Here is a 26,797-nt window from a genome sequence, read left to right as displayed (position 1 = left end):
CCTCACCGACTTTGAAGACATAGTTTCGAGAAAAACGCATTTAAAGTTTTGGCTACTAGTTGAACTACATGGGAGACGTCTTTACAAATACACTGATTACTCCAATACTATTTACCGGAATACTTTGAAATTTTCAGATAATCTTCTTAGATATATATACATTCAAAATAGGGAAAAAAAAATTTTCGATTTTTTCAAAATCGCAACTGGATATAACCCCTTAACAAACTCTAAGAGCTTTCGGTTACTGTTTTAATCATTGATTACTTGATGACTTTTAATCGAGCCAAACTCAATTTTTCTCAGACACTTTCAAAGTTTTCCCCGCAGTATTTCTCAATTTCGGAATCGAAACTTTTCCGCCGATTGTTTGCAGAGGGCGCGAGAGTATGCGAAATTCTTGAAGGAACGTTCCCATCTGGGCCTGATAATTTATACCAAAGTGACCCAAAATCAAGAGCTTCCCAGAAGAGCAAAGAAATGTCCTCGAGTGGATGGATGAAGTAAAAAAAAAAGGGCCACTGGATGTGGAGTGGCACTTGGACATTGGCCGTTGCGCTGGGCAACAAACTAACACAAAACATAAAACTGGCCAAAAGGAACCAGAAATAAATAAAAAGGCGCATGAAATTGGATTTGCACAACTACAACACATGACGAGAAAGAAAGTGGACAAAGTGGGTGAAAGTGGGTGAAAGTGGGTGAAAGTGGGTGAAGGTGTGGGCAAAATGAATGGGCTCCATCGGAATGAATGAAATGAATGAATGGGGCGAAGAAGGCGAACAGCAGGGGCTGAACCTTATAAATGTTTTAGGGAAACCTCTTCCCTTTTTCCTTTCCTTCTTTTCCACATCCCTTGAAAGCGAAAAAACAGCAGAAAAAAATTATGGAGAAGAAAAAGAATAACAGAAAAGGAGACCGACCAACCAGCACCATGAACAGTTTTTCCCAGGAAAATGTGATACACAAGAAAAAATCACAATGCCATTAGAAATCTCTATACGCCTTTCAATTAGCTAGTTCAATAAATAAAATAAATTTGAATCGATTTGAAGTTCTTGTTCTCCTATATTCATTCATTTTCTTCGACTTTGTTACCTAGTTATCTTAAATTTAATATCATCACCTTAAGATGTATTTAGAATACCCATCAAAGTACCTTCAACTTCAAAATTTATGTTGTGGGACGCGTAAAAAGTGCAATTTCTCAGAGTGCTGGCTTGCAATGCCGTACTTTTCTATGAACTTGTTTTTTATACGTTTGCTCGTCATTCGGCCAAAGAAAGGAACTCGAAAACCAGGAGGTTGATATTTATCCAGGGAGAAGGCCACTTGCTGCATGTTGATCTAGCTGTTAAGGCGTTTGTAATGACAGGGATAAAGTTTTATGACAACAGCCACCGGGTGGCTGTGCTAAACTTTGGCTTTCACCTTCTACAGATTGCTCGGTTCATATTCGGTGGTTCGGTGTTTCGTTAAAGCCACGAAACACCGAACCACCCACATAATCCAAATGTTCAGTAGGTGGCACTGGCCTATGGCGAACTGGCCAATCAACGAGTCTTTTCACAAAAACATTCGGGCCAAGGCAAATGTAGAAGTTAACTTTGCCACAGAATGTATTTACGTGGCCAAAAATATGGAAAGTAAAACCTTGATAAAATGCCTCCTTTGCACTTCAAAATGAACATCAAAACCAGATCTCAATAATTGTGTTGACTCATGTTGACTCCGAGCACATTTATAAAAATTCTTTTGCTATTGCAAAAATATCGTTTCACTGGTTTCTCAAATGTGTAAATAAGAGTATTGCAATAAATATGCATATTAGAAATGTTGTCTACGGCATCGTTTTAATAACAAACTATATTTAGACTTGCATAGCAACGATTTAAGGAAAAGGATGGGATTCCCTTTATTTATTGGAATTTACAATATTTGTTGCAATCTCTTGCCAAAACCGCAATTATGATTTCCATTGTGCGAAATTCCCAACAATGCTCCCTTGCTTTTCAACAAGGGATAAACAAGGGGGGGCGTGGTAGTTCCCAGAATAGAATGCAATAAATCAAGTAACGACCATTATAATGATCGTTTCTGGTGTTCCGAAGGGGGTCACCTAAGAACTTCCGACTGGTCGAGAAACGAGAATAATAACTTTATTGTTGACGGCGAGGAAACATGCAAACGTTGCCGATGGGCTGCAAATAAATTGCCAAATGAAATAATAATGCAACCGATGGCCCAGGAAGTGGCCACTCGGTTTGTATTTATTTATTGATGCTTCCGTTTTGATGGCTGAATATTTGCCTTTCTGGGTGACCCCGATGCGTTGTGCGGACAGCCTTAAGTGGGTCACCGGGGCTAAAAAAAGATTCCCAGCGGACCAATAGTAAAGTTTCAAGCGGACATGAATCCACACATCGGCGGAAGTCGGAGGTCACATAAGTAGTTCAATTGAACGATTGATTTTTTCTATTCCACAAGAAACATTGAAAGTGCGGTCTCAATAAACTGAGTTGATTGGCCATAATTCTGTGCTTTGTTCTCGCTTTTCAGATAACCCTTGTTCCGGGGGAAGGAAATTAGGGTAAATGAAAATGCAACATGACATGTGATATACCATATGATAGGATAGGATAGGATATGCAAACGCATCGAAATTCAGTGTGTATGAAAAAGGCTTTAACGTGTGTCATCGATGACATGCTTTCATGTCATGATTGTATTAATTGCACTCGCTACCCGCGAAGTAAAAGGGTATACTGTATCTGTGGAAGAGTAAGCCAAAAGATATAATATGATATGATATGCAAACGCATAGAAATTCAGCGTGTGTGAAAAAGGCTTTAACGTGTGTCATCGATGACATGCTTTCATGTCATGATTGTATTAATTGCACTCGCTACCTGCGAAGTAAAAGGGTACTGTATCTGTGGAGGAGTATGCCAAAAGATATAATATAGAATATAATAGCAATATTGTGTACTGCATTCTCCCCGTATCGAAGAAAACAGTTACGCAGTGCAACCTCTGACCCTTCGAAGCGTCTTTGAAATCACTTTCCACTCACTGCATGGACCCATCACCCTGGCATCCCGCCATCCTGCCATCCAGCCATCCAATTCTAATTAATTAGACGCTAATTGGTGCCCACTGCCGCTATTAATTGATTCCACTACAGACACTTCGGTTTGGTGGAGCGCATTAAGATGCCGCTGGATGTAATTGAACACATGTTCGGGGTACGAAAAGTCACTGAAGGATGATAGTTTTCCGTGCCGCTTCAATGGCTTCGCAAAGGTTAATTGGACGACGACATAGCGGCCAATTGAGCACTGCCATGTGCATCCACAGATGCCACACACACTCCCCGTGGTGTCCACTTAAAGTCCTGCTTAATAATGTCGTGAAAATATTATTGAAAACTGCAGAACTACTACTACTACTCTTAGTATTACTATAACCGATTAAAAGCGAGTCCTTGAAAGGCGTTTAATACAGATAAACCAAGGACTTCAAAGCTTGAACGACTTTGAGTGTCCGCTTACTCCATTCTGCAGCTTTCTTCTACTACCATCTTTTATTTTGTGTTGCCACCTGTTGCGCCGCGTTTGTTGTAAAGCTGATCAGCGAAAAAGAGCAAATAAAAACGGGAAAATATAATCCAGTTGAATGTCGCGGGGAAGAGCAGCCTAATCGGATAACGTGTTTAAAACAATAGAACAATGGGCAAACAATGGGAGTTGAGTGGAGCAACGTTGCGATAAATCACAGAGAACTGATCGATTGGATCAGACTGCATGGTATTCATTGCATACCATTCCCTCGGGGGACTTGACACTCTACTCCTTTCCTTGGCCATCTTAATGCATTCGAGCCACGGTTGATTGACTGCCGAGCACATTGAGTAATCCAACAATCCAACAGAGCGACGGCGAACACAAGAGCCAACAAAAGTGTTGATTGCAAAATTTATTCCCGTGCATTTCTCCTCCATCGGCTCCCTTCTTCAATCAGGTTTTGGACAGCACAAAGGTGCCGGGCTACGAGTGTGGAATCCATCGTGTTTCCATGGTGCCTCCACTCGCTGACGAAGAAGGGTGACGATAAGTGGGGTGTGTAATCAGTTGTCGGGCATCTGTCAGGGCATCGGCATCGGCATCGGTATCCCCAGCCGAAATCCAAAAGCCAAGAGCTGTCAGCCGAGGGCTTCATCACTGTCAACTTGCCGGCCGGATCATTATCGCGACGTTCCCGCCACCGATTTCTATCCAAAAGGCGAAATTGTTTTCCTTTTTCGCCACATCTGAACCATCTGAACAAAAACCTTTACATGAAAGCTTTTCAAGAGTTTTTGATCTACAATGCTACCATGATCGAAATGAATCTGTTTACCGCCGAGTGACTCATGAATAATGAAGGACAATACATCGACGGCAAAACGAATTCAACTGATGGAAGAGCTCTACTTTAAAATGTCATAGAGCTCCAAAAGCTTCACAGTGTTGTTTCAATTTTTTAGTCAAGCAGCCAGCAAACGCTCGCTCCCGAGAGCTCAAAATATTTTTAATTAAAATTAATTTCACATAATAAAGTGCGCCAGTTGAAGTGCCAACTGCTGGGAGATTTTCACAGGAGCGGAGTGCTGCTGCCGCAGGAAGGTGAAACATTTCAAGCGACTGTCACGCTGGCGTGCCACTTCATTTGTACTGTTTGCTCCCCCTCCCCCTCTCCCACTCTCCACGCCCACTTCCTGCACCCGCCGCCCACCACCCACAGGCAACCGCCCAACCGAGGCAGAACCGCCCCCAATGGCATTTAAATACCAGCAACATCAGCCACGTTGCATTTTAGCTCCGACTCACGGCTTACTTTTATTGCACGCAACAATTTCGAGCATATTTCCCCAGTGTGCACTCAAAAAAAAAAATCAAATTTCACAGAGCGATGAAGGGGAAATAGAAAACATCAATCTTTTCCTCAGACAATCGTATAATTACACACCTAATTAAATGTGTTTTCGGTAAAAATGTTGTTTCTGAATAATGTTTGATTCAGAATATCGAGCAAATCTTGGTAGTTATGCGTAAATATTTGAACATTTTCAAAGGCAATTACAAAAACCACTTCTTGAGGTCCAAGACTCTGTTGATGAGTGCAACTTGTGGCTAAAAGAATAACAGCAAGCACAAACGGTGTCCTTTTGCTAAAATTACATTTTGTCTTGGTGTAAAAGATAGCAGACGAGGATGCCGACAGCATGCCTGGACGCTTTCCTTTGGAGTGGGAAAGAAAAGGAAGGGAAAATGGGGGGAAAAGCAGGGAAAAGTGGTGGTCGGGAATGGAAATGGGAGTGTGGCTACAAAGCCTCACTCCTTGGAATCAACTTAGCCGCAATGCGCCTCCAGGTGCTCCGCATTGTGTCCTGCCATTGCCAGGACGAAGCCAAGGATGCGGCAGATGGCTGCCTTCCTGGAGCCGCTTTGAGCCGCCAAGTACGTTGAGCCCGGGACAGTGACACTGGGAGAAGCCAGGAGGAACCAGGAGGAGCCAGGAGGAACAGGCAGCCGGAAACGGCTCATGCAAATGATCCAGCCCTTGAGGGTCCGCTAGCTCTTTACTACTGCAATGGGATGATGAATATCAACAGAGCCGAGAGACTTTAACTGTCAAAAAAGGACTCAAGATTTGGCTTGCCCTGCTGGCATTACATTAAATTACTGGCCAAAAGATTGCAGTCAAGCTCAACAACAGGGGTTGCTTTTAATCGGAAAATTTATATGCATAAAAGCTAAAATATGTATCTCTAAAATGAGTCCTAGCCATTAGTCCTCTTTTTGATTAGTCGATGTCGACCCGCAAAATGATTTGGTATTATTACTTTGCATGACAGACATTAAACATTATTTTTATGTTGTTTTTTTTCCCCAGCTTGTTTGCCACTCGCTGCCGTTGTCCCTGTCAAAAATTCGATCATTAATCACCATTAAACTAGACCAGTGCGACGCCGACTGGCTTTTTTTTCGAGTACAGTGGCTGAGAATCGCAGAAACGTAGTTTGAAGGACTGCTGGGATTCTCGAATTATGATTTATTGCCCACTGTGCCGTAGTGGGTCATCGTTTTCGGCCATTTGACTGTGGCCCAGTCTCCTTTTGTTTGCTTGTCTTGGTAAAACATATTTCCGCACTTAACACAAATGTGCAGTGACATCTGATTGCAAACTGATTACCACCAGGAACCTTCTGTCAAAGCCCTTTCTCCCGAAATTTCTCAACTTGCAATAGCCTATTTGGCTGCAAAAATGAGTATTGCCAATTAGTAGTACCTGCATCCCGAGCTTAGTGACTTGTCATTTGTCAACTTCAATTAGCAAGCCTTAAAATGCGAAAGTCTAACATTGCGAATTTTATGTTTTACAAATAACCATTAATTGCACCTGAAGGACGATCTATTGTAGAGTGGTATTAAGTTTTCAGTTCGTGAACTTATTCAAAAATGTTTGCTTTCCCTAAGAAACCATATAGTGACCACACACTCCATTATAATTTTCCTTGATTAAGTTATCGCGTTGTAACAATTACTAATTCTAGGTCTGAACAACGGAAATTTCAAAGTGGTTCAGCAAATTAATTGAACTTGATTGCGGTTCGTATCGGTAGATTTCTGCAGCTGTCAGAATACCATTTTATAACCGCTTGACGCAACTGTACTTGCTTGAGACTCGACGATTGTCAAGTAAGAAATCACGCTTTCCCCTTTCCCTTTGTTTTCTATACTTCAATAGAGATGATATCATAATTTTCACTTCGAAACAAGACTTTAAACTATTTTGAAATGATATGAGAAAACTATCAAAGTAATTGTCAAAAACGTACGTGTTCACTGTACTGTACTTTGTGGAGCAGCACTGTCACCATAAAATGCCAACGCAGCCATCGATAGCGTAGTCGTCGGTTAAGGTAAAGGTCACTCACTTTATTTAACCCGGTGTATTTCCGTATTTTTTGTTCGGCTTTAAGCGCCAAAGCCAGTCATTCATTTGAACCGTTTGAACGGAACGGAACAAGTTACTTTAATTATTGATTTTTATTCGGGTGCCGCACCGCAGGACGAGAACGAGAACGAGAACGTCGAAAGACGTGGACAAGACGGTTAAGTATGTTGGCTGATGTATCTTGGTGCGTGCTGCCTGGCGACACATTTATATTATAGTGCTGCTTTACCTTAATTACATTAAATCGATATTGCCCGTGTGTGCCAGAGAGGTTGGTTGGAGGAAATGAAGCTGCAAATGGAGTCCCGAGTGAAGGAGCTTAGCCGCAAAAAAAAAAGGAAATTGTAAAAGTAGAAAAAAAACGATGGGAGCAAAGGAAAACCTGTCCTCCATTAAGCTGTTTTATTTCGTGCGCAATTCATATTTAATTCAGATGGCAGTCCCTCCAAAACCAAAACGCTCTTGTTGATTAGTTTAAACGCTTTTGTTCAACTGCCACCCATCCCACCCATCGGCTAAAAAACCCAATTTGGGGGGCGGAGGAATTGTAAATAGGAAAAGGTGGTCGACGGAATTTGAATAGGCTGCAATTAAAATTAGATGAGGCCTGCCAATTCGAAATGTGATGCGGATTTCGCGTAAGCAAAATAAACAAGAGCTTGTAAATAATACCCTGAATTTGGGAAATCAGTGAAGTATACACCTGCGTGCCTGTCCGAAGATTTCCCATAAAAATGTGCGTTTCCTTTCGAACTTTTCCCCGGTAGAACAAAAATAATTGTCAATCCTTTGCCTGGTCATAATTATAAGTTTGTGGATCTCTTAAACTTACAACTACTTGTATTACTTTTCAGGGAATGTCTGCAACGGACAGAATCCATGTCGAAATCCGACAAGCTTCCATTGCCAATTTTAATTTGCAGTAGACACATCTAGGATCCATTCAGGTTTATCTGGTCGATCCGTAGCTTTTTCACTCTCCTTGCCACTGCACTCCATTACGGATTTTGATTTCGATTTGATTTTTCCGAGCAGATTTTCCACATCGCTGCAGCCGCTGTCACAGGAAATTCTTTTCTTGCTAACACCTTTTTACACTTCGATTGCAGCCGAGCATTTAATTTGGTTTTTTCACACTCGCACTCCACGCCACAACATGTCATCGCTAATCCGGGGAACAGGTGTTAAAAGAGCTTTAATTGAATATGGCATCTATCATATGAACCATGGTACATCGAAGTTGACATTTTGGAAACGAGGTAATTACAGCATGCGAGGCGCAGTGTCTAGGATTCTGAAGTTAAATACCGACGTAACCTTACACGGTTTAGTCTCTAATTGCGCGAATGGCTAATTGGTCCTAAATGGTTACTAGTTGGCTGAAACACTGCTCCCTTTGTAAATACAATTACAAGTTCAGGGTTTTATTTTCCGGCTTAGTTCCAAATTGAAATTCGAAATATTCAAGGGCACGTTCATTATATCTGACTTATTGAGAACCAACAAAAATCGAACAGGCTGTTATTACGACCTAAACCCCAACAGGTTAGGTGAGTCATTAGGTATTTTCATGCCTTTACCTCTCACCGTCAGAATATTTTTTGAGCTATTTTTTTATCGGGGGGCAAAGAGCGCGTAATTAGTCGAACCGTGTTTCCATATTTGCCTGGAGCAAATAGTAACCCCAAACCACTTTATCCCCCCAGCTGGAAGCCACTTTACTCGGGGGTTAACCGAACCCCCAAGGCCCTTCCCCCTTTTCCCCCTTTTCCGCATTTCCCATTCCCGTTTTCAGTACTCCATTTTCCTCTCAAGTTGCGCGAGTTTGCGAGTATTGTTTTGTTTCCGCCAACTAAAACCTGAACTTCCAGCCGGAGAAGAGGTTACATGTGTCACCCACATCCTCACAACCCATAGCAGCCCCACTTCCCCACTTTCCCACTTCGCGCACTCGGGTTTCTGGTTTAGATTAAATGCCAGCCTGGCTGCCAAAAGATAAGATAAGATATACACACAATTCACAAACACTCGCTGCTGTTCGAAGTGCCCGAATCTTTTTCCATACACTGCCTAAAATAAAGAGCTAAATTAAGGATTATTGTTTTGGAACTTTTCATAAATATAGAAGAAATTCATTTTGCCAGCCGGAATTCAAGGGATCTTGGTTGTGTTCGATTTATCACAATCTATTCTCGTTCGGATATTTGAGGTGATTAAAAAGCGCTAAAGATTTTATGGAGATATATCTGTGAGTATTTTGAACCATGTTAATATCTCTTTACATATCTGTACAGATTTCCCAGATATTTCCTCATCTTTTAACGGCGACGATAAAAAATATAATTCCACAATTAAGACGGAGTTTTCCGGCAGTGAGGAGGTCTTGATGGTGTTGATGGTGGCGATGTTTTCAAGGTTTTTTGCTTCGTGGGGTTCCGAGGACCAGCGATGGGGAATCCAAGTTTCCTTCATAATTAGTTTGACAATACGGGGTGTTCGGTTTAAGTGGCTTCAATTTAAGAGCTGCTGCTGCTGCTGCATGCTCTTATCGCCGATCAGCGGCGGCATTTTGAATTGTATCAGCGGGCGGCAAAATCGAAATGCGTGTTGATTGAGCCTATTAAGTATACGCTCTGTTGGATCCCGAATAATTATGAACAACGAGGGCCGGCAAATGGCCGCCGTCCCAGTGCCGCATTGCCGCAGCGGAGAAGCTAGTATAGAGCTTAATTTTATGATTGATTAATCCATAAACATTAGATCAATAACAGGAATGCGCAGCAGGCAACCGCACACGTTGGAAGTCAAGGCGAAAATAACCGAAAATCTTTCAATTTTATGGCACACAGAGCTGCGCCTCAAGTCCATTTAAATGTCAATAAATATCGAGGGACTTCCCTTTCCGCCCGCGTCAAGCCATCCTAGCCATCGTAGCCATCCTGGCCATCCTAGCCATCCTAGCCATCCTGGCCACTTGGCCCCTGAGAAAAAGCTGCCCCCATCATTCGAGTGCATTGACTTCGACGCCTTAATGGCTTTTTAAGTCGACTCGACTCGGCTCGTCGACTCAACTCGAGTTGAGTTGAATTTTCTGTTTTTCTGTTTTTTATTTCTGCAGAAGGCGCTAGGTGGAAAGCGGCCGTGGAAAACGGTGAAAAACGTTCAACAACGGCACACATGAACGCGCTTGTTCGACAGACAGGCGAATAACAATAAGCAAAACACACGCATCAGAAAACTCTGTGCCGAAAAAAGAAGGCGACGAGGCACAGTGAGCTCAGAAATACTCGACACTTATGACTTTCTGATTAATATATCAAATATATCTCATAAATATATCATAAATCATAAATGTATATCATAAATATTTCAGAAACAAATTATATAAACACAGTTTCGAAAACTATCGAAACAAAAAGAATTCTTTTAGGGATATAAATCTGAAATATGGTAAACTTTTTGTTAATGTAAACTATATTAAGAAATAAATAGTTATATACAAAAACCAAACCATTCCCCGCATTTTATATGTTACAACACCAATGTAGCTCATAAGTGGGGTCTAATCTCTTTCAAATATTTCTCTACAATCAATTATTACAGGAAAATGCCAATTTATAGATTCCCGGGAAAGCAGAAATAAATAAATAAATCTCACTCAAAAATTCGGTTAAAGCCCTGTGATTGACAAACTGAATCCGCCGCTTTCGACGCTTGACTTGGCTGCATATGGATTGGCCTATTAAGCGGGCCAAAAGCAGAGAAAGAGACGAAAGTTGAGGCACAGGTGTGGGTTTTCTGGGTTCCCCGAGTTCTCTGGGTTCTTCGGGTTCATGTGGGTGGCTTTTGGGCGGTTCTGGTATTTGGTATTTGGTTATTTGTTATTGTGGCCAGGACACGCACGCCAAGTCAAATTGGCTCATTTATCTTATTTCACTTTGCTCAGTTATTCGAGGGAAATGTTGAAATGTTTTTCAGCAAGCGGTTTTGGGGCTGGGGGCGTGGCATGTACTGGTCCGTGGCCTTAATGACCTAATGCTCGTATAGGGAATACTTATTCTTTCACAAAGCCAAACAAAAAGATTTTACTTTTTAAAAACGATTTTTGCATAAGAAAATTTTACAGCTTTGTTTGGGCTTGTTGGCCATAAACCTCAAAGCACAATTGTACACAACTAATAAAATTGCATTTTCAAAGCCTCTTCCTTGGGAATTTTAAAATGGTTGGTTTTAATAAAATTCGAATTGTTGTTTGACTTGGCTTCACTTTTTGGTTCAAAATGCATACGCATAGATTTATTTGATTACATTGTTTTATTTGTTCCACCATGCGAGTTGAAAGTTCGTGTTTGACTTGAGAATCGCACACTTGTTTATGAACGCATACAGTGCGGGCCATAAATATTTATACGGCCAGACGCGTCGTCGACCAGATTTGACTGCCATTTGCACATTGTGCGAAGAGAGAGTGACAGTTTGGAAAAAGTTTGCAAATTACATTCGTGTGTGGTGTATGGTATATGATATAGACACGATTTGAATGATTTTAAACGCATTAGCATATAAAATACACACATGGTCCCCACGGTTCTTTCTTCTTCTCGCCGAAACACACAAATTCTCATTGCCGACACTCCGACTTTTCACACGGCCAAAGAACCAAGCGTTAAGCAGAATGAATTTTCAGGCAGACATTTTCAACATAAACATTCTGGCAGACAGACATAAGGTGAGGTGTGGACCCATAAATGCTGTATCAAAATATATTCATACTTTGTGACAGGGGGAAAATAGGAACTTTGACCTTGTTTTCGAGATGGTTTATCATATTGCAAACACCAGATAATTCCTCCAAGATAAGTAATATATTTCGTTGCAAGGCAGTGAGAAGGGTTTTTAATAAATATTTTGCACTAAGGGGGTGCTTTTATTGTTTTTCTCCTATTGCTATTTCTTCTGTGTAAACTGTGTATGGAAATTCTGCACGTCTTTTGTACTTTTTCATATGCAAATGTAAGTAATTTTTCATATTGCCAGTGGGCGAAGACTTTTAATGTGATTGCACAGCTGCCGAAAAAAAAAACGAAAAAGAAAAGCATCTATTTTTTATCCTGCTTATACCACCCAACTTTACAAGTTCCTGAAGATTTCATGCCGGGAATGCAGATGCAAAGCACTTAAATCTGAGTTGTTTTCTGTTCAATGAAGTTCTAGTGCCCGCCTTTTGTTGATTTTCTCTCCAGAAATTTGAATGTGAAATGTAAAACTCTTTGCTGGCTATTGGTTACTTAAATCCTTGGATTAAGTTGGAATTCAACTTATTATCAAAGATAAATGCTTTGTCGACTCATTTCCTATTCCGCAAAATGTTGACCTTTCGATTGAGTCACGTCTTAATATAAATATTTCCATAATCAGAACAGTCATTCAATTAGAATCGTTATCGCTATCGATAACGTCTTTTAATAAACTTCAATCAGAGTGATCGATTTATCGCTCGCTTTTATGAGCTTTCATAAAAAAAGCCACGAATTCCAAAAAAAAGACCTTTACTTCATGCTTTATGACCATGTGATGTGTACCTATCCGCGAGTCCCCATTGTTCCAACCACAGTCTCCCAATTTTCCTGTATTTTTGGAGAAAAAAGTTAAGCTCCTTTTGTGGGTCAATCGGCGGAAGAAGATTGAGTGGAATTCGGGAGGGAATTCAGGGACGTAGGAATCTCTGGGGAAGATTATTGAACATTTCAATTTCGCAAAAAAGCATATGAGTTAAAAATCCTGTCGCCTTAGCCTAAGATCTCGTTTTTTGCACAGAGAGAAAATGTTGAAAAAAGAATAGGCTTGGTAACAAAATAAAACCAAAAATAAATCAGTTTCCTGAAGTGAAACCAGACAGCTGAAAATATCAATTAAAGGGGAATATATTTATCCGCTATATATCCTCTCAAATTGCAACACGTTCCCGGAGAAAGTCCGTAGCAATTTTCGCATGGATGAAAATAGCGGGAAGGCGGACGGAAATCGGGGAACGAATAAAGCGTTTCACGGGAAAAAAAAGTGGCGGAAAGTGAAAGCGCTAGCGTAACCAGACATCGAAAAAACAGAACAATAACCACAGTAGGCACTTCAAATTCAAACAAACTAAAATAATATGTATACGTTCTTATAAAAACAGGAGAACAAACGACGAGGACAACAACAAGAGGTTGCGCCGTCGGCATCAGCAACAGCTTTTAAATTGTAGTTATAAATAATGAAAATCCAACAAACAAACAGCGAACATGAAAAATGGTTGAAAACAACTAAAAAAAGACGAAAAAATATGAACCAAAGTGCATGCAGCTCAATTTTTAATTCAATTTTTAAAATTGAATTGGAATTTAGAATATGTTCTGAAGTAATCACATCAATTGTAACTATAGAAAGATGAAACGATGTCACATAGAGCTAATGCTTCAATGTCAAATGGAAAACGCAAATAAATTACATAGTATAAATAAACAAGGTCATGGAAAACACTTTTTTTTTTCGTGAAGGAAAGATGAACCAACATTCATTGGGAAATACAAATCTCATTTATTTTAGGTACAATGAGGTAAGGGAATTATGGAAATGAGTATTCGACATGGAAACTTATGAAGCTCCCTTAAATCTTACTTAGTTTTTTAGAAATTTTTCAAAATTCATTTATGAAACGCATTACGAGTTGGTTCATGAATTAGTTCGGCCCACTTTGATTTTTATTTGCGCGTCCAACTCTCGTGTTTTCTTTTTAGTTTTATATTCGCAAGGTCCTTTCGACAAAGTCCAGGACATCTGACAACAAAATCGGGAACGAAAGGGAGGAAAATGAAATTAACAGACGCAGCAATTCCACCTCCACATCCACCCTCCACTTTTCGTGTTTTTTCCCTCCATCAAAATATTTGTATATATTAGGGGAGGCAACAAAGAAAATATGTGGAGCAAAACGCCATAGGACATGGCCGGCATTTTTGATTTTGTTTACATTTGGCATTTTTCATATTTTTTTTCCATTTTTTTTCGCCTTTGAGTTTCCCGGGGCAAATGACAACGAACGAAAAACAAAAGTGTAGCATACATTAGAGGGTCTGAAGTACGGGGTTATCCAGCAGGAAAACCGGGCAGTGGGTGAATTTCAGGAATCGAAATGAACACTTCAAAGGCACTGTATTGTTAAACTATATTTGGTGTTATTTTACGAAAATAATATCTATAGATACGAATTAAAAAAAGCAAAGCATTACTGAATTATCATTCAATACAATATACAGTAGAATAATTTAAAAAAAACTCCTTTGAATCAATAAAAACTTATTGAATGAAACTACTAGCCAAAATGGCAACATCAGTTCTGAGAATCTTGGATACCACAGAGCAATTCCCAGGCGAGAAGCAACAATCAAAGTCATATGATTCCGCCAGCAAAACGAAAAACCAAAACGAAAACAACAATTCCAAGTCCCTGAAAAATAAACTCGTGACAAACAAGAAGAAAGCGAAAAGGGCGCCAAGAAAATGGGGGGAAGGATGAGGATAGAGGGAGGCCACCAGGCAGATGTTACCCTCTTAGCAAATGCAAGGATACCGATGTCCTCGGGCCCTACCAAGCAATGTGTGTGTCTAAATCACACTGAGGAAAATCACAGGTGGATAGTTCAAAAATCTGACTTCGATATTAACAAGTTTAACCAATGTACCAAGTAATTGAAATAATCGACTTTTCGAAACTTTGAAACACTTTTCTAATATAGAAAAACTTTTTCTATATCGCATCAATCGAAGTTAAGTGAAACCAGAACTTCGGTGGTTCGAATTTTTTAGGTTTGATTTGCCAGGTTCGGTTTATTTTTTCAGTGCAGACAAGTGTGAAGGATTGGTATAAAATATGAGGGGAGAAAAGGCCAAATTGTAGGCAAAGACGTGAGTTGTCTAAGCGTCTGTCTGGCACAATCAAAACAAGAAGCCGTCAACCGGGCCAACGCAATTCTAATTAACTGCCAGATACACAAGGACACTCGCACATCCAAGTGGAGATGGCGGATTGTAGGCAGGTGGCCCAATACCCAAGTCTGCGTTTTTAATCCACAAATTAAGTCGAAACCCCGAATATCCAGCGAAAACTAGCGACTGGATGCGAAGGGTGTTTAGTTGGAAGTACTTTGTATTACTAATGCGCAGTAAAAGGCATTAAAAGACAAGCTTTTCGCGAGTGTCCTTTTCGTTTTTCTCTCGCGCAAATAGATGTTGTACCTTCGTATCTTTTTGTCTGCTCGTTCATTCATCGCTTTCATCTCGCTCGTGTACTCAACATTAATTGTAATCGCAATAGCAGTTGTAATTGCAAATGACATAAGTAAGAGCTACAGAGCGGTGATAATGATAATGATAACAACGATAACAACGGAAACAACGAAAGCAACAACCAACAGTAATGGCACTGCCAACAACTTAATGACATCGAAATTGAATTTGAGTTACTGGTCCCAAAGCTTCTCACCTGTTGGTAGCGATGTCCTTAGATCACAGGTCCTGGCCGCTTTTTGAACCTCATGATGAATAAATTCGGCTTTTGGTTTCGGCTTGGTCAAAAGGTCAATATTTGCCTACATCGGTTTGGTGTCGATGCGCGATCGCGATTTAATTGTCCCTGAATCGTTGATTTCACTCTGTTGTTGAATATTGGGATTATATTATAGTCTGTTTTGTATTAAGTTTTAAGTTGAGTATTTAAAAACGATTCAATATTAAGTTCGGTCTGGGGACTCTTCACGTAATATCGAGTTAGTTGAAATGTTTTTTTTTCTTGATTATATATCGATTTTAAGTTGTGATCAGGATGGATCATTGATCAATTATTAGATGTCTTTAGTAATCCATCATATTAATTGGATTTGAACAATTTCATCAGTTACCCGACAGTTCAGAAGTGCGCTTTGATTTTTTTCTTAATCGAAGCAACTCAATCAAGTATCGAGTTATCAGCTTGATCTGAAATCGATCACTATAGTGTCGATCGAGTATGGGATGCATATTAAGCTCTTTAAAGATTTTTCATTGGTTTCAATAGTTTTCGATAAATATTTGTTAAATTTAAATTATTGATAACATCTAAATGGTTTTTTTTTTCCTTTTTCCAGATGTGTTTTTTAAGATTATTTGGAATTGGCGTTTGGAAAAATATTGTGTAGAAGTAAGTTCGATTAGGTGTTTCTTTTAATCAGTAAGATTTGTCTTAAATTTTGATTTTAATATTTAGACAGTGATCGTAAATATACAACAAAGTGAAGTTGTATTTTTTAGATCTTCTTGGATCATGTATTATTTTAAGCAGTATAATCTAATAGTTGTTCTTTAATATGGTTGGATGAATTTATCCGATCTTAAATAGTTTGTAGACTTAACTCCGAATTTTTTGTTTTGATAATAAATTGATATTCACTCCAAAAACTGGATTATTTAAAGTGATTAATATAGTATATAAAGTAAATGTTTACTTGATTTTAAGTTCGGATCAGATGGTAAGTTCAAATTCTGATCTGTAGTTTGATTTCCATTGACTTTGATTTCAATTTGTGATGTTCAGCACTGGGTAAAATTTCGACTTTGATTTCCTGGATTTTCATTCAATTCACTTTCGATTTGCGTAAGTACATATGTTTTTGTGATATGTTTACTGCAGGAACAAGAAAAAAAAAAAGAAAAAAATTGAATATTTTCAATTTAACTGGAAGCATACACTTGAACAAGCACTTGACCTATGCACTAAAAACGATTCATTGGCGCTTAGAACACGACAAAATAAAATTAAGCTTCTGGAAAACCACAGCAGCAGTCACAAATTGCGCGGCATTTTGGGTCGATGCTTTTAGTTTCAATTTTAAATTCCTAGAATGATAGCCGAAAAACTTGGTTGTTTGGCGCTCAACTGGTTTTCTTTTTTTTTTTGGCGCCCAACAGTTTGGGTAAGAGTGCCGCTGTGATTTTAACTTTTCCTGGGCAAGAGCCAACGAACCGTTTTCAAACACTTTCAGCCAAAGACTGGGAGCCGCCGCCGTTGAGCGCCTGAATTTAAACCTTTAGCCCTCGGCCCGCCGAGCTGCAAATCGGAAAAGCCGAGTACACATGGCTCGGAAAAGCTTTGACAGCTCCCACTCAAAAGCATTTCATTTTGCGTCGTACTGACCTGGTTCGCGGCTAGGAAAGCGATAGCTTCCCTGAATCCGGATGTGGAGCGGAAAAGCCACTTGTTGAGGCCGGCTGGGAGCTTTCCAGTTGCCAACCAAAGGATAAAGCTGATCGCAGAACAAGCTTTTACCACGCAAAATACAATATAATATAAAAAAAAAACACAAAAACTGTTCAAAAACAGTTAAAAAAGAAAATCACTTGAATTCTGATCGATAAAATCCCTAGACCTTAATAAATAACAATAAACAGAGTCAAATTTTCATTTTAAGGGATACGAGATTAGTGAAGTTTTAACGTTTGTTCGTATTTATCTTTAAGAGCAAATGTGTAGGAATATAATCGTCACGATTTCGCAACAGAAGCGGAAAATGTCTCGTGTTGCGGTTCGCTTGCCACACAAGTCTTAAAACCTTAAACCCCGAAACATTTTCCAATTAAACGCGACAGGCTTCTGTTTGTGTGCGAATTAAGTTCTTCATTAACTGAGAGTGTGTCTACTTATGTATGCAAATATGTACCTTTGTTGACGCGTGCAACTGTCGCAGCTCCAATCCTGCCCCTCATCCTCATCCTCCATCCTCATCCTCGTCCGCATCGTCATTTACATCCATATTCCCATCCAGGCGCTGAAGGGGCAAAACTCTTTTTACTTTCACGAGTTGAACGAATGTTTTTTGTAAATGGAAAGTGTGCACACTGACACCACCTTTGTTTTTACACTAAAGAAAATGGGGGGTGCACAAATAAAATAAATAGAAATTAAAAAGTTCATAAGCAAGCAGGTTTTCTTCAACATTTTCCCTTTCTTAGGAACATCATCAAGAAACTTATTAAAAAATGTTAACTTTATTGAATATCGCAGTGAATATCTTGGTATTTATAAATATTTTATGCTTTAAGAAATACTATTTAAAAATGTAAATGAGTTCTATGTTTTTACGTTGAACCAGTTCGCATTTAGAACATTGTAATCATCACAGAAAATACTTATTGGTTTTGGATTATATGACTTGAAAATAATGAGCATGATCTAAGATCTGGTTGGAATTTAACTACTGAATGAAAAATGTATTCTTACTAACCAACGAATTTCCCCGGTGTTGCCCAGACTTAGTGGCAGCTTGTTTGCAACACGTCTATTAGCACAATCTCTGCCCCGTGAAGCTCCAACATCCGTGTGCCCGCGTTACAGGATGCCCAGTTCAGTGGCCGCCAGTCCAAAGTTGGCTTTGTTTCCTGTTTTTTTTTCCCTTTTTTTCGCAAAAAGTGTAATAAATTTTCCGGCTGATGGCTTCCGCCCGGTGGCTTACAATGCGTCAAATAAGTATATATCCATTGCTTTATTATCTTGCTCTATACATTTGGTTTGCCGCTGTTTGTGATTGAGTGCGTATGTGAGATGTGGGTGAGTTGTTAAGTATTTTGTGCAAAATTTAATTAAAGCTACTTTATCACTAGGTTGTTTACGTAGGCGTCAATCATTCCGCTATATACAGCATATATATATATATATATGTTGCATATTTATAGTTTAATTAGTGTTTACGGTGCGTTCCAGAAACATAAAAATAATCATTTTGTTGTTGTTAAAAAAAACATATTCGTAAACAAAAATACAAAAAATATGGTATAGTTCTTAGCCTATAAACTAAATGAAATTAAGTTACTTTAGTTTCGAGTAAGGTCAATAATAATATAAGCAAACAGCTTCCATTAAAACGAAATTAAAATTTAAGTAATTCATTTTTCTTTAAATTATAACTTCGTATTAAGTTACAAAAATGATTCAGAAGGTAGTTCGATAGATGGAACGTAATTAACTAATTAATGTTTAACTTCCCGTTTCGAGATTTGGCTACGATTTACTTTTTATTGCTGACACGCACGATATAAACTAGGGTGGTTCGATTAGCATAAACTTGGAAAGCGTGTGGTGAAAAGTATTAAACAAAATCACGGATTATAAACAGATCTAACTTTTGCCTTTGGTAGATACATTGCTTTACATTGCTGTGGTCAAAAGGCAATATTTTACAAACTAGTGACGATGATTTACACTATTTATGATGAGGTCTTCTTATTGAGTTACCATATTATAATTAAGACTAAGGTCTTGAGGCCGAATGCCCTTCATAAAGAATTGCGATATGGCAAAACTTGTTAGACTTATGGTAAGCTTATAAAACCGATCCACCCTGGCGTTAAACTTATTGTTTATTTCTTTTGTGCCTTAAGGGCGGCTAACTACCGAATACTTTTGGGGTAACTACCTGGGCGGCAATTGGATTGCGGATCGCTCAGTGTCAGTATCAGAACATGCCGTCGGATCGGGCCACGGGTATAAGCACGATAAGAAAGATGACGAAGTTGCGCATGACCAGGCGCCAATCGCTGGGCACGGCATACGGCAGCAGGATTTGGGTGAGGCGGTGCACCTCGTGCGAGGCGCACACGAATATGAACGAGGTGATGATCATGTTGAGCGTGGGGAAGCCGGGCAGCAGCACCAGAACTCCATGGCGATCGGCGGCCAGCCAGATGTGATACTGGCAGACGAACAGCTCCAGCGAGATGCGGCCAAACCAGGCGAAGAACGCCGAGTATCGTGTGCGCAGAATGCCCGAGATGTTCCTCAGGACCACATAGCCCACGATCGGTATGAACAGGATGTACGAGTGGATCTCCTCGCAGTTCTGTACGTTGCGGCAGAGGAACGAGAACGATGTGTACACACCGACGCCCAGCAGCGCCAGCAATGTCACCGATATCGAGGTCCGCCGCGAGAACAGATTCCCATGGTTGTTGTCATCGAACACATTGTACTTTTGGGCGATGTGAAAGCACGCGGCGTAGATCATGCCAAAGGCCACCGTGTACCGGTCCAGCTTCCACTGGTGCCACCATTCGTGCAGGTCGTCGTCGGTCGTCACGAACAGCGCCTTCCACGGGCGCGTCACAAAGATCCGCTCGAAGAACACCTCCGACATGAAGAGCACCGTTATGCCGCCCAGACAGCCAATGCACTTGCACACCAAGTACAGATAGTGCAGCGGATTGGAGTCCACCGAGGCGGACGAAATCCGAGGCGGCAGGGCCAGCACAAAGTAGACGACGCACAGCCAGAAGGACAGGAGTGGCACAAAGTAGTAGAACTGATACGGACGGTTCATGCAAAAGCACAGCAGCACACTGAGGAAGTTCGCTCGGAACATGGCCTGGAAAAAGCGGACGAACAGCGAGCCACTGCCGCCTGTTTGCCACAAGTGCGTAAAATGTGTTAGCCGGTGAGGAAAAAATAGCCGGAGATCAGCAGCTTGATGTGCATATGAATGGGCAGCACTCGCTGCGCTCCGGTCATATAGTATATGAGTACCACCAGCAGAATCCAGCCGCGCAGCTCGTCCGTTTGATCGCGGTTCAACACCTTGGTAAACCGCGAATCCTCCGTGAAGAACAAGCCCAGGGCAAAGACATAGCCCACCGGTATCCAGAAGCTGAACTCCGAGTAATATTTGTTCTCCTTCATAAAGAAGTTGGTGCGATCGCAGAGGTAGAAATACGCCAGAATAAGGCCGAGCAGGGAAAGGGCCACCATGGGTGTGCCGTAATCGGTTATCAAAGCGGATAACGCATTCTTGGGCGCTCCTCCTCCTCCTGATCTGCCGCCCTCGTGCGATTGCTGTTGCTGCAATGGCACATACAGGGTCTGGCCGCGCAGGTGGAGCATCCAACGCCGCAGGCACATTCCGCACACGAGGATCATGCAGACGCCGAACAAGGCGTACGCCACTATTTGCAGCGTGGTGTGCGGTTCGGAGCTGCTGCAGCAGGTGCCGTCGTTGTAGTTCATGTAGTCGTTGCAGTACATGTTCCACAGCAGCTGGACCTCAAGTCGCTGTCCATGGGCGCACAGTTGATGGCCATCGATGGCGTTGTCCAGTAGACCATTGGATATATGCCAGGCGGATTCCCAAACAGAGGCCTCTGTGTACCGGAAAACATTCCTGGCCACATGATTTAAGCCATCAATGTTCTTGTTCTGCAGTAGCTTCCAGTTTGCGGGCAGCTTCTCCTCGTCCACGCGATCCGCTAGCTTCCAAAGAACGCGTGAAGTCTGCGCCACCAGGCGATGGAATGGGGCCACCAGCAGGGTGAGATTGGCGGCATACTGGCGCAATACATCGTCCGTGGTGTTGCCGGCCAGTAAGCCGGCATAGGTGAAGCCCACCACATAGACGGAGGAAAGCTGTTTCTCGGCCTCGAGGCGGTACAGGTGCTCCACCAGCGTTGGACTCACCTCTTCCGCCCGAATGTACTGGGCCAGCATGTGCAACTTTTTTGTCCTCAAAGCGAGCCGAGCCATCCGCCACCGAGGCATTGTTGTCCTCCTCCTCAGGCACTTCATCCGCGGCCAATGGCAAACGAAGTTGCTCTACAAATCGCTCGTAGAGCATCCGAACACTATCGTCGCCAATGAACACAAAGTTGTTTTTGTTGTCAAAGAATGCGAGGTAACGCAAACATCGTCGAGTATCACTGTAAATAATAGGGAATTTTTGGGTAAAGTGACTCATTAATTAGGGGCGATTGGGTTATCTCTTTTTAATTACTCACGTGAGGGAGTACTTGTGCACCATGCAACCGTACGGCTGCCACTCGTTGTCGCCCTTAAAACGGCCCTTGGACAAAAGCCATTGGCAGGAGTCACTCCCTACGAGAAAGACAGGACAAATCAATAACAATAGGAGTGAGACAAGGCAAAACATCTACCGATTATCAAGACAGTCTCACCAATTGTTACCCACGAGTATTCATGACTTAATACTTTGTGTGTAAAAGATAACAAAGGACTAATTATGTTTTGTGCTTGCAGTGAGACATAAGATATATGTAGCAACTTAAAATAAATCCACAACAAAATTTATGTTGATAGCACTCATGAGTCATGACTCATTTAATTTGATGAGGAGATAGCCTGGCTTAAGATATTAAAATAACAAAAAGTTAGTCCAAAACTTTAAATATTACTAGATTTAACTTCAATCTACGAAAATACAAATGCAATATCAACTACTAATACTATATGTATGTATGTATGTATTATATGTATAAATGCATATGTATTTCTCTAAGAAAGTGGTTTTTTACTTACCGTAATTCCAATTGAGCAGGCCGTGGTAGACGATAAACCCTAAAACCAAAAGAAGAGCCACTTTTTTGGCATTGGTGGCATTCAGTTGCTCCATGAATATGTCCGCTTTGGTGGGCATCCGTTGACCTCCGCCTGTGCCTCCAATGCAAATACCACCTAGCTCCGGACTTGGGGCCCCGTTTCCCAATGCTCCAGATGTTCCGGGCACACCTGCTCCTCCTCCGTTTCCACCATTTCCACCGCGCAATTCGCGAAGCTCCATAATTTATAGGCCCTTCTACCGCCGCCGCTCCACCTCTACCTCGGATTCTTGGGCCTTTCAAATAGATAATGCGGTCTATTGCATGGTCTTAACCCAGTTTCACTTGATCCTTGACAACCGTCTTTTCCTTTCAACTGCTCTTTCGCTTTTCCTCCACTTTGCTTTGGGTTTTCTTTTTACTTTGGCTTTTGCTTCGCCGGCCGATAGGCAACCGCCGTTTATCGCTGTCCCGCAACTTGGCCATCGATGCCAAACAGCTGGTATCGTCAAATGTCAAAACAAATGTTTAAAAAAATTTTAAAAATTATCACAATATAAGATTATTATATTATAATTGATATTATTATAAAATCGACCGAAAATTAGAAAAGAAAACGAACAATTAGATAGGTAAAAAAAAGGGGAGTTCAGATTTTAAGAGTTCAGGATTAAATTGGTAAGCTTCTGAACTCAGAATTACAGTTTCGGGTCACCAAAAAATAATTTGTAAGGTTTACCCAGTAAGTATTAAATATAAACAATCGATGTTGCAAACTAAGCAAGCTTGGACTTTTAGTTTCACTGGTCGTTACGATTTCACTTTTGGCCATTTAGCTAACAAGTCGATTATCTACGATTTGTGTGTCGTCTTGGGAGTTAAGTTTAACATCCCTTTACAACTTAAAAAATAAACATATACTTTTATTTAATAACCGCGGTTTTTTAAAAACGAAGCTTATTCCCAGGAGACACGGAATCCTATCGATAAGAGCCGGCAAATTATCGATAGTCGGTTGCCAGCACAAAACGCACATTAATTGAATTCGTTTTAAACAATAAGGGTTTCAGCAAAAAAAAAGTGGTAAAATTCCGAATCAACAGATATGGTGATCGAGAAGGAGCATCCACTGGACAATTGCCAGTTGTTTGTTCAGCTGAGGATGTTATTTCAGGACAAAAGCGGGCAGAGTGTCAAATGCCTGAAAAACTTAATTTACTGGAGCGGTTTGTTGGTGTAATTGGATATGAATCCCGATTTAATGGCTTTTTTTGACAGGAAACGAGGAGCACATTGCGGAGACTTGCAACTGGGTGAATGCCTTACTGTTGGAGCACGACCTTGTCATCCAGAAGCCGCATGCTAAGCGTCCCGAGGAGCTAGTGACCCTTCCATCTGTTCCGGAGGCATTGAACCACCTGCGTGGCTTGCTGGTCTATCTGATACTAAATACGGCCACAGAACAGCATTCAGATCAATCACAGTGGAGCGCCCGGTGCATCCATTTGTGCCGTCAACTGCCGGCTATCCCACAATTCCTAACTATAGCGATTGCCCTAAGATGCGGGATGCAACAGCCGCTAGAGGAGTTCCTCGCCTGCGGACCCCGCTGGCTGACCTATCAGTACTTCGAGTCGCTCAGCGAGACCATATCGCACATTACCAAGGACCGCCTGGATACTCTGCCTATGCTGTTTAGTGGTTTAAAGGCAGCCGGACGTTCCATCGTATATCACAATATCCCCGAATCCAACAAGCGGCTATTACGCTTGATGGCAAGCATGCTACAGCGTCATCTTGTGGACTCCGAGGCTCGCCGTAAGGAACTGCCTGTACCCGCACGCAGAGTTTACCTTGCTCAAGCTATGCAGCAACTGTTGGAGCTGCTTACGGAGATTCTCAGCGATCCCAATGGCCGCGAAAAGCCCAAGTGCTTTGCCATCTACAGCCAGATGAGCGTGGATATAAGTGGCAGTTACTCAACTGATTACATGTCAGATCTTCGACTATTTGCCTTCATTCTGCTGGATGCCCTGCAGCGCATAATGCAGCTTGTATCCTTGGACACGTATATGCAGTGGCTGGAATTGCCATCGGAGCGCGTCCTCTATAGCTACCAGGAGCTAATTTGCAGCAAGGCGGCCGAGATGCTCAAGCTAGTCCAGTCGGATGAGGAGCTTAGCCAGAATGCGGTCTGCAAGCAGTTGCAGAACTTTGCAGAGGCAGCGAAAAGCTTTGAACAGCGCCTGGCGGAGTTGACAATCGGAGACTTGCTGTCTTTTCTCGATGGTGATCTTGGTGAAACCACCAAGGATCAGCGGATCGCCGGCCTGGCCGAAGTTTTCGGCCGTGTCATAACCTTCGCCAGTGATGAGTGCGTGGAGACGATAGAAAAGCATTTAGACTTGCTCACCGCCCACCATGCAGAATTGCTACTGTCGCATTTGGGCCAGGTGGTGGACTCCAAACGGGTGGATATGGACGAGGGCATAACCATTAAAGAAATAAAGCAGGAGAAAGAGGACGACGACGGCGACGGCGATCAGTCCATGTCTATCAGCGAAGAGGATGATGATGACGATGGGGAGTATGCTAGTATACTGAACAAGATCCTGCGTCCCCTGTTCCAGAAATGTAGCACACAGGAAAAGATTCACTTGCTGGAACTACGCGACCGGCTCGGCGTGACAAACGTTTACAAATTCGAGACACCTGATCACCAGGAACGGCGCGTGCGCTTCTTCAATCGTTTGGAATTCCACAGGAATTTTCCACTGGGCGAATTCCTGAACCTGTGCTATGAGAATCCCGCACAGACATGGCTCGATCTCGCCCGTTTGGGAATGACGCACCAGCGCTTTGCTGAGCTTTTCTGGCGAGTGGCCTGCCATTGCGCCCTCCATGCTGTCCACCACCTGGCCGGCTGTTCCAAGGAGCTGTTGGTAGACGAACAGCTGCTGCTGAAGCCGAACGCCTTGTCCTTTCTGCTCTCCATGTACGGCCACCGGCAGATTCTCAACGGTCTGCGTTCAAAGTCCCGAAAATATTGGGTTTGCCTGAGGGCCGGCACCTGTCCCTATGACATGGAGCAGCTGAAGGAGGCACAGGGCACCTTCCTAGAGGCTTGTGCCGACGGCTTGGAAAAGTTTAGCGAGCCCTTGAACTATACCATCCTGCAGTTCATCCTGCGACTGCTTCTACAAATTTCAGTGGCCGAAAAGCAGCTGCAGTTGAACGGCAACTGCCAGTTGGCGGGACTCCAGAAGGATAAGGCGAAATCAAAGGACAGTGGTGGTAAGGCACCGGTTGTCCAGGAGGCCAAGCACTATCTGGACATGCACGCCTTTCTGCCTGAATGGCGTCAGGGAAACTGGCCACTAATTTCCAAGCTGATGGTCACCATTGATGCTTTGAGATGGGATCTCAACACATTCGAGCAGGCTCGAGTGGATGCTTTGGACATGGCGGTGAAGTATTGGAGCCGGAATTTTCCGCATCTGCAGATGCTGGGCGTTGGTGTGTTCTCCTTAAGATAAAGCCAAAAGATCTCTGCTAATAATTGGGTTTCTTTACAGAATTGCGACAGAAGGTTATTCGGTTAGCTAGCCAGCTGAAACGGATCGACTTTTGGGTGGCCAGGCTGGATGAAGACGACTCCAGTTATAAGCGGCGTGTCTTTAGTTTGCTGACACAAGCCAGTGGAGCGGAGGCCACCAACCTCTTTGCACAGAGCCTGCAAAAGGGCATTGTGTTCGCGCTGTTCGACCTTCTAAGCCATGCGGTTGTGCAGGCCAAGTGCGAGTCTGCCTTGGAAGCCTACAAGTTCCTTTTCCGCCGCTATATGGTCGCCTTTCGGAATCATTTCCTACACCGCAAACCGCGACCGGTGGGGAGGCGCACCTATTCTAAGCACTTAATGGACGTTGTGGCAAGGGCTCCGCTCTCGATTCGCAACGACATCATGGCAGAAGCTCGTCTGGCTTTGTGTCCGCTCCTCCTAACGCTATAATCACATACTCAACCAAAATCAAAGTGTCGCCACCAGTCTAATATTTAGATAAGTGTGATGCGACCTTACACCGTATGAATACGTTTATAACTTTCGTTTCCACAAAGATTGAGTGTACAATCTAACGATTTCGAAAAACAGAACACAGTGATTTAATTTCAAGTTATTTCGTAAATAATAACCTTAAAAAGAAATCTATGATGAATTAAGTTAATTTATAGTTTTCAAGGCCATGAAATCAATTATTAATCAGGGAAATGTTAATAAAGTTAATTTTCATGACCAAATGTTCAAAATACGCATTTTTAATTCACTTCCATTTGAATTTAACGAGTATTTGCATGTTTTATTTGAGCGCTTTACGTAAGTTAACGGAAAACTTTGCTCTAGTAACTTAGGCAT

At 41.9% G+C, this 26,797-nt stretch overlaps 3 protein-coding genes across 4 annotated transcripts in view; 1 reads left to right on the top strand and 2 right to left on the bottom strand.

Annotated features, from left to right (window-relative positions):
* The window catches only part of LOC108091313, a 42,497-nt gene extending 24,686 nt beyond the window's left edge, over positions 1-17,811 (bottom strand). The window contains exon 1 of one of the 2 annotated variants that reach the window (XM_017190442.2): positions 17,733-17,811. The gene's annotated coding sequence lies outside the window, so the exon portion shown is untranslated. Of the gene's footprint in view, positions 1-15,523; positions 15,604-17,732 lie in introns of those variants that run through there. The other variant, XM_017190439.2, reaches the window with a different exon arrangement.
* LOC108091315 (N-acetylneuraminate 9-O-acetyltransferase) lies at positions 15,524-22,825 on the bottom strand. Its single transcript, XM_017190445.2, is given in 7 exon segments — positions 15,524-16,699; positions 17,733-17,933; positions 18,297-20,494; positions 20,497-21,553; positions 21,555-21,750; positions 21,829-21,925; positions 22,367-22,825. Coding segments are annotated over 5 exon segments (2,583 nt in total). The 5' UTR covers positions 22,629-22,825; the 3' UTR covers positions 15,524-16,699; positions 17,733-17,933; positions 18,297-19,523.
* A 550-nt stretch (positions 22,826-23,375) lies between these two features.
* On the top strand, positions 23,376-26,682 carry LOC108091352. Its single transcript, XM_017190505.2, has 3 exons — positions 23,376-23,612; positions 23,665-25,902; positions 25,962-26,682. The coding sequence occupies exons 1-3, from the start codon at positions 23,492-23,494 to the stop codon at positions 26,393-26,395; spliced, it is 2,793 nt and encodes a 930-aa protein (XP_017045994.1). The 5' UTR covers positions 23,376-23,491; the 3' UTR covers positions 26,396-26,682.
* The last annotated feature ends 115 nt before the right edge of the window (positions 26,683-26,797 follow it).

Source organism: Drosophila ficusphila, unplaced genomic scaffold (assembly GCF_018152265.1).
Source record: "Drosophila ficusphila isolate 14025-0441.05 unplaced genomic scaffold, ASM1815226v1 contig_198, whole genome shotgun sequence".
Taxonomy (NCBI): Eukaryota; Metazoa; Arthropoda; class Insecta; order Diptera; family Drosophilidae; genus Drosophila; species Drosophila ficusphila.
This window is presented reverse-complemented; position numbering and strand designations above follow the sequence as displayed.